Source organism: Myotis lucifugus, unplaced genomic scaffold (assembly GCF_000147115.1).
Source record: "Myotis lucifugus unplaced genomic scaffold, Myoluc2.0 scaffold_347, whole genome shotgun sequence".
In the NCBI taxonomy this organism is placed as follows: Eukaryota; Metazoa; Chordata; class Mammalia; order Chiroptera; family Vespertilionidae; genus Myotis; species Myotis lucifugus.
This window is the reverse complement of record NW_005871395.1, coordinates 951,486-964,108: the sequence shown is the minus strand read 5'-3', so window position 1 is coordinate 964,108 and position 12,623 is coordinate 951,486. Positions and strand designations below refer to the sequence as shown.

General features: G+C 48.3%; 1 protein-coding gene across 10 annotated transcripts in view; it reads right to left on the bottom strand.

The window, feature by feature from the left end:
• The window catches only part of BRPF3 (bromodomain and PHD finger containing 3), a 34,521-nt gene that overhangs the window by 3,600 nt on the left and 18,298 nt on the right, over positions 1 to 12,623 (bottom strand). For 2 of the 10 annotated variants that reach the window (XM_023764762.1, XM_014466605.2), the window contains 4 exons: positions 11,839 to 11,932; positions 7,907 to 8,004; positions 4,565 to 4,662; positions 735 to 889 (listed from right to left, as the gene is read on the bottom strand). In XM_023764762.1, coding sequence (XP_023620530.1) covers positions 735 to 889; positions 4,565 to 4,662; positions 7,907 to 8,004; positions 11,839 to 11,932 — 445 coding nt within the window. Of the gene's footprint in view, positions 1 to 734; positions 890 to 4,564; positions 4,663 to 4,961; positions 5,988 to 7,906; positions 8,005 to 11,838; positions 11,933 to 12,623 lie in introns of those variants that run through there. The other 8 variants (XR_002832243.1, XR_002832245.1, XM_023764763.1 and 5 more) reach the window with 8 other exon arrangements.

Here is a 12,623-nt window from a genome sequence, read left to right as displayed (position 1 = left end):
CAGCTCCCCCAAATGCTGCATCCCCCCATCCCTACAGCTCTCCCAATGCTGCATCCCTCATCCCCACAGCTTCCCCAATGCTGCATCCCCATCCCCACAGCTTCCCCAATGCTGCATCCCCCATCCCTACAGCTTCCCCAATGCTGCATCCCCCATCCCCACAGCTTCCCCAATGCTGCATCCCTCATCCCCACAGCTCTTCCCCAATGCTACGTCCCTCATCCCAAGCTTCCCCAATGCTGCATCCCCCATCCCCACAGCTTTCCCCCAATGCTGCATCCCTCATCCCCAGCTTCCCCAATGCTACGTCCCTCATCCCCAGCTTCCCCAATGCTGCATCCCTCATCCCCACAGCTTTCCCCCAATGCTGCGTCCCTCATCCCCACAGCTCCCCCAATGCTGGGTCCCTCGTCCCCATAGCTTCCCCACAATGCTGGGTCCCTCGTCCCCACAGCTCTCCCCCAGTGCTGTGTCCCTTGGTCCCACAGCTCTCCCCAGTAAGCCTCCTGAATCAAATTGCCATGTCAGAGTTTTCCCAGGGAGTCTGGTCTCAGTTACTATTAACACTACTAATCAGTGTTGTTAGTAACACTAAGTTCTACTAACGTGGCAAGTGCAGGCCAGCTGCTGGCAGGTAGCGCCTCACCTGCACTTCTGTGCATCTCTCAGCAACGCAGACTCTGCACAGCCCTCAGCCTGCACTCTGCACCTTCCCAGCAGCAGCACCCACTCACCAGGTGCGCTTGTTGTCAAAAAAGAGGACAAGGAAGAGCTTCTCTCCAGCCTCGGCCTGTTTCTGCTCTCCCAGCTTCAGCACATCCAGTGGGGGGACAGGGATGGGGACGCCATTGTGCAGGAGGCCCTCCCGGGGCATCTTGGGATCGATGATCTGGAGGCAGGAAAGGAGATGGCACTCAGCGGGAGGTAGACGGGGTGAGCAGGGCAGCCCGCCCCAGGACTAACCACCAAACCACCCCACAACCAAGCGACAGAGGTAAACTTCTCCCACGACCCTCAGTACGCCAAAATGAAGACTGACTATTTCCCCAGCTCACTGTCCTAATCCTCTGGCCCTGCCCCCAGTCCTTCAGAGGAGGGAGAAGCTTGCTCCCTGAACTGTCAGGGCCCAGAGCTGAAACAGAAGTGATGGGAGCCCAGCCTGGGGGAGGCAAGTGAGTGGGTGTCTCTGATATCCAGCGCAGACAGGCAGACTCCTTCCTCCCAGTGTCCCTGAGAGGAGGGGAGTGGAGGCATTTTTCCTTTAGAACCTTGCGGATGCTCAGGGCCTTCCCAGACACCCGGCTATGAAGAGTTCTGCCTCAGCAGGGGCCCATCCTTTGGTTCTAGCCTAACCGCCTCTGGTTACCCACTGCCTCCTTGTCTGACTATAACTCTCCCTGGTGTGTGGACCAGGAACGTCTGTGACACCTCCACGTAAGATAAGAGAGAAGCTGGGAGACTGAGCTTGGGCTGCTGGAGAGGGGACAATGGCGTGGCTGAACCCAGGGCCACTGGACTAATGCATCCTCAAGGCTGCATGTGGCACAGGGCAGGGGCTCAGCGAAATGCCCGGTAACCAACAACCAGTTCTCCAGCGCCATGGAGCACCGACAGAGCCACCAAAGCTCCTCATTACTCACACCTGGCCAGCTCATTTCATCCTCTTGCTGATGCTGAGAAGTCTTGGACAGGTATTAGCTGAGGGGAAGCCAGGCACAGAAGGAGTTGTGGCTGCTTGAGGCCACGGCTGGGCCTAAACCCAAGCACCTGAACCCGCTTGGGCCTCTGCTGCCCACTGCCTGCACACAGCCCCTCCTCCAGGCAACCGGCTGACCATTGCGTGTGCTAAGGCCAGAAGGACTTGGAAACCTACTCAGGGAGCAGCTCTCTCCAGAGATGGAGCCATCTTAGCTGCTAGCCCTGTCCCAGGGCCTCTTCTACAACAAACCGCCCTTTTCGTTACCTTCGGGTGTCGGCCAGCCTCTCTACATCCCTCCGAGACAAGCAGCTGAAAGCAGGAGCTCTGGTTAAGAGTTTACTCCCAGGAAGAACCACACCTACCCTGTCCCCGCTGTGTGATTTGGTCAAAACTCCACCTGCCAGCCTGTCTGTCCCTCCTGGGACTGAAGCTCAGGGGCCTAGTGGAAGCCAACATACACGCCTCCTGAGCTTCCTCCACGACTGATGTCCCCCTTGACGCAGCCATGTGGCTCATGGGCGGTGGGTGGACAGTGAGGAACAAGGCAGGGAAGCTGCCACAACGAGAGCTCTGCTCCCTTCTTAAAGCAGACAGAGGCGAATGGGCCCAAACTAATACATGCCGGTCCATTCACTCAAATGTTACGCAGATGTCAAATGACACGGAAATAAAGTTTGTGATAAACGTTAACATAATAAATGTGTGCATTCACTATTACAGCTGTAATATGTAAACAACAAACAGAAGGAACAACACAAAATGCTTACAGTTGGCTTGTTAGAATGGTGGGGATTTATGTGGCTTTTCTCTTTTTTTCCAAAACTACTGTAATTAGATACATTACTTTATAGAAAAGCAAAACCCATTAAAAAAATCCTAAATTTAAAAACTGCATACCCACTATGGATGCAAGTACAGCTGATCCTTGAACATAGCTGTTAGAGACGCTGACCTTGTGTGCAGTTGAAAACTTGAGTATAGCTTTTGATTCCCCCAAAACTTAACTACATTTGTCTGTTGGTATCCATGGGGGGTTGGTTCCAGGACCCCTGTGGTTACCGAAATCCGAGGATGGTCAAGTCCCTTATACAGACAGCCCTCTGCATCTGCAGATGGGAACCCTGGGTCTACAGAGGGCCAGCTGTGTGTTTATTGAAAAAAAAAAATACAAGAGTGAGTGGACCCACACAGTTCAAACCCATGTTATTCGAAGGTCAACTGTACACATTTAAGTAAGCACAGGAGAGTATAAACCAACATCACACAGGTTGTGTTCAGGTGACTGGATTCAAGCGATGGTTGAATTTCTTTAATCACGAAAGAAAATGTATCATTAAGAAGGTAATTAGAAAAAAAAAGATTAGTTTTAGTGGCTTTTTTTGCAGTGACATTAAAAAACACAAAACCTGCACAGCCTTGATCACTTCTCCAGGGACTAAGCTGGGAGTCTCAGGAGCAGCAGGGCACAGAGCACTGGGAGGCCAGCCCTGGGCCCAGCCCCCTCAGTGGCCGGATGACAGCATGGATTCCAACGCCTGCCACTGCCAAGGCAGTGAGGCTGGCCACCTGGGTTCCAGGAGGGCTCCAGCAAGGTGTATAGCCTTGGACCTGTGGTTTCCTTGCCTGTCCAGTAAGGATCTTACCCTCCTTTAAGAGGCTACTGGAAAGAGCCACACACATGAACGAGCTCTGTGTGCACACATGAGGTTGGTGGTAGTTCTCAAACTTGGCTACAGATCATCTGGGAAGCTTTTAAGAAATAGTCGTGTCAGTCTGGCCTCAGAGAGTCTAATGTGGTAGTTCTGAGATGGACCATCAGTATCTGCATTGTTTAAAAAATTCCCCTGGACGATTCTGACAAGCCCCAAAGGTTAGAAGCAGCATCTTCCAGGGCCAGATGGACATGACCTCCCCAATACATAAAGAGCTCTAAGAATAGCAATCAACATCCTAAAAAATAGAATTTTTAGCTACTGCTGGTGGGAGTATAAACTGGAACTTTCTAAAGGGCAACCTGGCAATTTGTATCAGAATTTGTATCGACTTTGCCTCAAGAAGGCACTCCTAAGAATTCCCTGTAAAGAAATAATCAGGGATGTGTACAAAGGCAAAACTACAATATTTCTTGCTGGCTATTTATCAGAGTGAAAAATCCAAAACAACTTAAATGAGCAATGAGGGAATGGTTAAAATAAGGTAAGTACATGCACAGGACTGAAGACAATGCAGTCATTAATGCGATATTGATGGAGAGTGTTTGAAGGCATGAGACATGCAAGTGCATGGTGCGCTGTTAAGTGAAAGGGAGGTTAAATAGCCCATGGTCTTACATATGCACATACCTATGCGTTGAACAACAAAAAAAGACTAAGTGGATATACACCAAGGTCATCTCTGAACAGACAGGACTATAGGTGATTTTGAACTCAGTGGCTCAGAACACAGGCATCACACATTTTAAGCTCTACCTCAAATTGCAACCCTGCCACTTAATAGCTAGATGACATGAGTAACAAATGGATCCTCAGTTTTTCCCCCTAAAAATGAAAATAACCATACCTTCCTCAGTATTTCAAGAATTAGCATGACAAATGTTTAATAAAACATCTAAGGATGATCAGCAGCTTTTAAGATTCTCTACAGTGAGCACATATTAGTTTTATGCATTAGCAAATAAATTCCTAAGAGCTCTAGTCTCTGTTTTCCCAAGCTGGGAGCCTTGCTGGTTTGACCTACCCAAGGCTGGAAGGCGCCTGACTCCCACCACACTCTGATGGCTTGATCCAATCAGATAAGCCCCTGGGGCAAGGCAGGGGCCAGAATCGCCCAGGGGAGGGAGGAGGGTGGCATCTGGGGCAGACTCACCAAGGCAGGGTAGGAGGGGTAGCCTCGGCACTTGGCCCACACCAGCTCCAGGGGCTCCAGGTCTCCACGGTCTTCAAAGGGCATCAGGAGGCTTCTGCCTGGGGGTGGGGGAGGGGAGGAGACAGTGCCCAAAGGGGACTTGGAATTTTGCCCAGGAGGCCTGCCTGTGGCCTCCATGTGACTGGGGCAGCCTAGGAATGAGTCAGAAACAGCCCCTCCACCCTTCCCCTTCCCTGCCCCTTCCTCCGAAGCTCTTTGACTAGATTAGGGGTTGGCAAACTTGGTGGATAAAGGGCCAAGAGTAAATACTTTAGGTTTGTGGACCGCATGGTCTCTGCTGCAGCTATTCAACTCTGCTTTGCAGCAAGAAAGCAGCCATAGAGAATCTGCAAATGGATGAGTGTGGCTGTAGCCCAATACAACTTTATTTTTGGAACTGAAATTTGAATTTCTTGTAATTTTCACATATTACAAAATATCATTTTTTTGGTGTGTTTTTTCCATCACCTGAAAACATAAAAACCATTCTTAGCTCATGGGCCCTACAAAAACAGGCAACAGGCTATACTTTGCTGACCTCTGGATGGCGCTCCTTGGAAAAATGTAACTGCTTCATTACCAGGGCCCGGGGGAGAAGAACCATCACGCAGCTTGGGCAGAGCCACAGACTGCTCCCTGGACCTCCAAGTGGAGTCCTCATGATGGAGGCTTCATGGAAAAAGACGCCCGGGACAGACTTCCCAGTAAAACCACTTGCTAAGTGAGTTCTTTTCTGACACGGCCACACCTGGCCACAGGTCACCTGGATCACAGCACTCAGCAGGCCAAGCAGGTCTGCAGGGCCTTCCCCTGCCTCTTTTATCAAACCTCACACTGGGTGTCCCACCAGGGACAGGCACGTCTCTTCAGTTTCCTCTGTTCTGCACCCAATGCACCAGCACGCATGGGTGGGCGCTTTACAAAAGCATCTGAACACACAGAGGAACTTCCATCCCCCCTGCATAACTATAATCAGGGAAACCAAGGGAAAAGGCCCAAATCTCAGAGTGGAAATTATGTTTCTAAGGAAACATTACCACCCCCACTTATGATTTTAAAATGTACTACTAATAATGAGGTATTGTTTCTACTTATTGAGTCAATAAAATAGCAACAACAAAAAAATAACACCCAATCCCGCAGAGGCAGGCTGAGGGAACTGCAGACCAGCCAATCCTTCCAGAATGTAATTTGGTTTAAGTCTCAAGAGCCATCAAAAAATGTATGCACCATCTGCTCCAGTAAATTCCTTCCCTGGAAACTTAGTCGAAGAAGATAACTTTAAAACCAAATAAAAAGATTTTGAACAAAAATATCGGTTTACTATGTATAAAGTCGGAAATAATCAAGTGTCTAACAATTGAAGGGTTAAATTTTTTAAAATCTTTTTTTAATTTATTCTCATGCAAGGACATTTTTCCATTGATTTTTAGAGAGAGTAGAAGAAAGTGGGAGAGAGAGGGAGAGAGGGAGAGAAGGAGAGAGGGAGAGAGAGAGAAAGAGAGAGAAACATTGATGTGACAGAGACACATCAATTGGTTGCCTCCCGCACACACCCCAACCAAGGCTGGGAGTCTGCAACCAAGGTACATGTCCTTGACCGGAATTGAACCCAGGATTCCTTCAGTCCTCAGGCCGACGTTCTATCCACTGAGCCAAACCAGCTAGGGCGGAAGGGTTAATTATAATGAACTGATTGAAAAATACATTGTTCTAATGATGAAGACACATAAAGATTATGTTGATATGAAGAAAACATTGAACAAGGGAGAATACAGAAGAGCATGTGTTTTAGGTTAGCATTTTGTTAAAAACATGTCTGAAAGAGTAGAAGGCAACACAGAAATGAAGACAACTATGCTAAGGTGATGAAACAGTGGGAGGTCAATTTCCTTCAGTTGCATTTTAAGAAGTATGTGGTTTTAAAAATAAGAGTAAAATATCAAAATGTCACCAGCAGAAGCACAAAGTACATGCCAATCCTCTCCTAATTTTGTATCTAGACGTGAGCCTTGCCTCCTGGGTGCTGACAGTCGGACAGTAATGAACCAGCAGGCTTGCATTCATCAACACATACAAGAAAAACAGGGAAGCCAAGGGAAGATAACGCGGTTGGGAAAAGGAAAGAGAAGAAAAGCCCTGCAGCCTGATGAAAGCTTTAAAGACAGGCATCCAGAGAGGGCACACCTGCCACAGGCGGGCGGACAGGTGCTCAGAGAACTGCCTGCTCTGCATCTGCTCGTCCTGAGCAGCACCCAGGCCTCTCCTTTGGCCCGCCCTGCCCTTTATCCCCTCTGTCTGAGGAGAAAAGACCCACGCGTTTCACTGTTTGGACCAGCTGCAGTGTGTGTCATGAGGAGAAGGCCGGAAGCACTGGATCACATGAAATGACAGGTCACGTGTGTGATTCAGGGATACAGGCTATCACAGATGATTCCAGGGAGGGAAGACAGGCAGTATTTGCCGAGATGACAAATGCACACTTCCTTCAATACCGCCACTCCACTTCTATAGATACACCCCCTCAGATACAAAATGATCTATGTACAAGGTTGCTCACTGAAACACTGATTATAGCACATCAGTGAAGACAATCGAAATGTGTATCTGTAGAGGGCTGGCTAAGTCAATGATGCACTCCTCTATAATGGGACATTAGGCAGACGATAAAACCCACAGAAGGGTCTCTAAGGATATATTATTAACTAAAAACAAAAAAGCATGGTTTAGAGCAGGGGTAGGGAAACTTTTTCTGCCAAGGGCCACTTGGATAGTTAAGACATCATTCACAGGCCATACAAAATTATCAACTTACAAATTAGCCTGCTATATTTGGTCAAACATTTAATTAACTCACCCCTAATGCCTTGTCAGGCCCAGACCAAATGATTTGCAGGCCTTACACGGCCTGCGGGCCCGACAGTCCCCAGCCCTGGTTTAGAGGGCACAGGTAGAGTAGGCGTCTCTAGTCACTCTCCTGCATGTACACGGGCGTTTGGGCTTGTGTGTGTAAGGGTTACAGCTGGAAAGACAAAAGAAACTGCCAACAGCGGTTGTCCTAGGGAGGGGACTCACCCTTTATACCTTTCTGATGATGATTTTTGTTACCATAGGCATATATTACCAATTCAAATGTAAGAGGAATTGGGGGGAAAATAAAAATGATTATGAATGACCTGGGAAGGAAGACCCTGCCCAGTGCCTGAGGGTTTCGAAGAGCTCACAGTCTAGCCAGACCACAGAGCTGGTTCTCTGGAAGACCTGTCCCCAACCCCCCAAATCCATCTGTATATTGCTCCTCACCTGAGCCACTGTAGTCAGAGTCTCCGTTCACACTTTCCAGGAAGGGCACTCGAGACAAGGCTGGCTTCCCACGGCTGCGTTTGGGGGGCACCAGACCACTGCATACAGAGCAGGGAGGGAAGGGGGAAGAAACGAGCAATCTCAATGACTAGCATCCCCACTCCTGCTCTCTAATGGCTGACAGGAGTGGAGCTGCATAAACCCTTCAAGGAGAATGGTTTCCCACCTTCCCCTGAAAACTCACACTAAGCCATGACACATTTCAGAAAGTTCCCGTGAGGCTTTGAGGAACCATTCATCCATGTGAAAGGACTGAACCTGGCAAGACATGCCTGCTCCCGCTCCCCTGTTTGGGCCCTTGGACTTCTTCATCCAGAGCAAAGCTCATCCCAGGAAACTTGAGGAAGGCCCACCTCACATCTGCCCAGAATTCTTTGCTCTGTGGCTCATATTGCTTGTTCTTTAGAAATCAATTTACTTTTTAGAGGTATAAAAATCTGCCTCTTTCCCAATTTTTTAATAAAGGACATGTCCTACTTCTTTAATTAGAAAAGACATTTTTAAATTGGGAAAAAATCCACTTCTCACTGTCACTTTATGTATGTGAATTTTTCTTAGACAAAGATGGATTTTTTTTTAACATGGCTACTGTAAGGAGATAAAAAAATTAGACAAAGACTAAAGGTAATAAGCAAAAATGAGAACAGTAATACCAGAGTAATGGTATAACTTGAACCCACAGAGGCATCAGTATTTTTAAGTATCTCCCAATGCAATTCTAATGCACAACCATAGTTGGGAGTCTCTGGTAAAAATAATGTTGACTAGGGCTTTCTTTCCATCCAAACTTTAAAAAATATTACCACTATATAATTTTTTCAACTAAAAAAATGCTTAAAAGACAGGCCAACCATTTGCAGAAGGACAGAAATGCTGAGAGACCTCTGGTGGGACAAGAGGCGGCCAGGGTTAGGACTGGCTGCGAGCAGGTGCTCCTGGTTATCGAATCGTAACTGTCTCTCTCAGGTCTAATACAGGACACCTGCACAACCAGACCTCAATGAATCATAATCCTTCAGTGAGTAGTAGGTTGGGAGCTTTTTTCCTGCTAGTCACAATGAAGGCTTGTTTGGAAAAACACAAAGAACACCCAATTCACATTTAGGCTTCAGTTCCCACTCATCCTACAAAAATCTGTCACTGAGCCTAGAGACTCTGAGGCCTTATAAAATGTAAGGTACCAGTAGTTTCATTAGGAAAGCCTCTCCCAGTTCACATCATGGATCTGAGAAGACAACTTCAAATACAACAGAAGAGGGCCCAGCAACGTGGTTAAGAGATTAAACTGGGGAGCCAGACTTCCTGGGTTCAGAACCCAGCTCTGTACTCAATAGTTCTGTGACCTTGAGCAAGTTACTCAGCCTCTTTGATGCTTGTGTCCCCCATGTGTTGCTGTGAGGACTTAATGGATTAATACAGAGGAAGCACTCAGGAAGTGCACATACAGCACATACCAAACACTCAATAAGTGGCAGTTCTATAATATTATATGAAGGACAGTAAATTTTAATGTCTCATTTTAAATATTATAAACTACTAATGTACTATTAAATGATGAGCGCTGAGAAGGATAAGCTCAAGAAAATGGATACAACACCAAAACTAGGTCTGTATTTTCCTGTTTCATAGGAAAAAGCACAAGTGTGCCCTAGCTGGGTAGCTTAGTTGCTTAGAGCTTCGTCTGATACACCAAGGTTGTAGGTTCGATCCCCAGTCAGGACACATACAAGAAGCAACCAATGAATGCATAAATAAGCAGAACAAATCAAAATTTCTCTCTCTCTCTGCCCCAGCCCTTTCCCCTCTCTCCCCCTGCTACCTCTCTCAAATCAATAAATTTTTAAAAAGGAAAAGAAAAAAGCACAAGTGACTTGATCATCACCTGCATTTCAGCCTCTCTCCCACGTTACCCAGGCCTAAGCAGACAACCGAACCTATAATTACTCTGTCTCCTGGTTTAGCATTCAACTCTGCCCTTCAGAAGATAAGCTCCATGAGAGCAGACACCTTATCAGTCCCTAGTATAGTTCCTGGCTCACAGAAGGTGCTCAATTAATAATTGAAATACTGACCCATAGAGAGATAGATGGTGCAGCCCTAACCTGCTCAGAAAATCATTAGGACAGATAAACCAAGGGGCACATGGCGAGTGGGGTGGGATTAGTGACCAGAAATTCTTTCTAATTCTGGGATTATATGATTATCGAGTTAATGATTGTCCTTTATGTACTTATCACCATAGCATAGAAAAAAAATTAAGAAAAAACCCTGGCAGCCAGAGCCCCTGAATCTCCTGTGTTAAACCTTGAAATGCCACTGAGTTAAAGAGGAAATGCCTTCCAACGGCATATTTTCCATGTTGAGGAGGGCCCCAGAGATCAGCGGCACTGGACTGGAGGTCTGCTCAAGCCAGCACACTGCAGCCTGGCCGGCTTGCTTCTTGTCCAGAGCTGCAAAGAGTGCCCTTCACAGAGGGAAGAGCCCAACACACCTTCGACCTTTAGTCAAGGTGTCGGAAGGGACACTCTTACCCCACCCCCAGTGAACTGGGTTTCCAGGCGCTTTATCTTTGAAGGGAGTCAGGAACCCCACCCCAGGCCCAGACTAGAAGCATCTTATAAAAGCCTGAAATCACTGCCTCTTCTCTGATAACTGTGTTCTTGCCCTCTATATCTCTAGAGGGCAGCATGGGAAGGAGTAAGAAAGGGCAACTCTGAGGTTTGGTCGGGGAGGGAAACCTCAAAGGAGCCACTGGAAGCCGGGCCCTGCAACAGCGGGAACCGGTCCAGGCCCAAGGGGTAGGGGGTTTCCCATGGACCCACCAGGAGCCCAGGAGCCAGGTTAGAACAAGCACCTAACAGAACGCACACCCACCCGGCCTTGGCGGTGCTTCAAGCACAGACACACAGTCTTCTGGTGCTCATTCCCAGGACCATCTCCCCTGCTCTGAACGCAGAATCCAGTCAGCAGCCACATGCAGGGACCATGAGGTCAGCCTTTGTGGCACCGAGGGTCGCCCATTTCCAAGAGTCCCACACTCCCTGGTTCCCTGTACAGCTCACAAGACAGAGCGGGGGTTCAAGGAACTCTTGCATGTGGAAGAAACATTAAGGCTCTAGTATCAGAAATCCTCCCTTCAGGTAAAAGAATGGGAAAAGAAACTCACCCCCCAGCTCAACAAAGAGCTGGGACCTTTGGCTAATAAAAGGCAATTTTCAAATCTCCTATCAGCTCATTCTTATCCCCACACCACACCTCTAAAGGGGCCATAGCTATGACGACCCAAAAGGCACAGGGTGAAACCATGTCTGTAATGAGCTGGGTTATCTGAGTGGGTCGGGGGACAGGTGGAGGATTGGCTCAAATATTAACTTCTCTGGGCAATAGAGATATGGCTGGCCTGCTTTCTAGAGCCAAATTCAGCTCCACAAACCCTTAAAGCAGTGGTTCTCAACCTTCTGGCCCTTTAAATACAGTTCCTCATGTTGTGATCCAACCATAAAATTATTTTCGTTGCTACTTCATAACTGTAATGTTGCTACTGTTATGAATCGTCATGTAAATATCTGATATGCAGGATGGTCTTAGGCAACCCCCGTGAAAGGATCGTTCGACCGCCAAAGGGGTCGCGACCCACAGGTTGAGAACCGCTGCCTTAAAGCATCAGCATCACCCCTCCCCTCCTAGTCAGATCAGGCCTGAGGGTCAAGGGTCATGCTGTTTCCTAGGAGCTCCCAGTTACAGACCAGAGGCCTCAGGAAATAGCAGGGCTGGGGAAGAAAACATCTGAGATAAGCAGAAAGAGGTTCAAGCTGTAGCCAGACGGAGAGTAAAGGGAGAGGCGGTGAAGCTTTGGGGACAAGTGTTCTTACCTGCAAGCTTCAAAGGCCAGTCCACCGCTGAGACCCAAACTACATTCCGAGTCAGACCCGCTTTCCGTGTGTTTTCCGAAGCCGTTGGTTACGCCTGCCAAGGACACACAGAGTGAGCCTGAGTGCAGCACCCCACCCACCCCGCCCGGCCCCCGCCCCTCGCTACAGCATGGCCACCACAGGAGGGCTCAGCGAGGAGGGGTGGAGAATGGCTGTGCCCATCCCTGTGGAAAGTGGTCTTGGGCGGCAGAATCTGATATAGATTTGGGGGAAATGTTGTCGGGGGCAATGAGCAGACACTGCGTGTTCTTTCCCTTCCTCTGGTTTTACTGTAAGGAAAACACAGCTCACTCGTTATTGTCATCTGGCTACAAAGGGAAATACCAAGACTTCCCCACTCCGGCTGGCTTACAAGTCCCTGGATCTGCTTTCCATTTCAAGCCTCGATTATCAGGGAGTCTCCTCTGCCTCTTGGGGAGCCCACCGCCTGGCCTCTTCAGATAAACACTCACACACACTATCCATCACACAGCTGGCAACAGCTGCTTCATTCTTTTGGGATGGTGTCAGGGAGGTTGGGGCAGGATAAGGGCTGTGTAACCACGCCTGGCGATATCTAGCAGGGCCTGTCAGACTTGAGGATGGGGGCCTTTTCCGCAGAACGAAAGCAGACCAGCCCTTCCTGGGACAGGGGGTCAGCATTCCCTGGGTTCTAGACTGGGCTCTTAAGTACAGGCCCCCTTTCCTCTTTAAGCCTTGGCCTCCCTTCTGGGAAGATAATATGT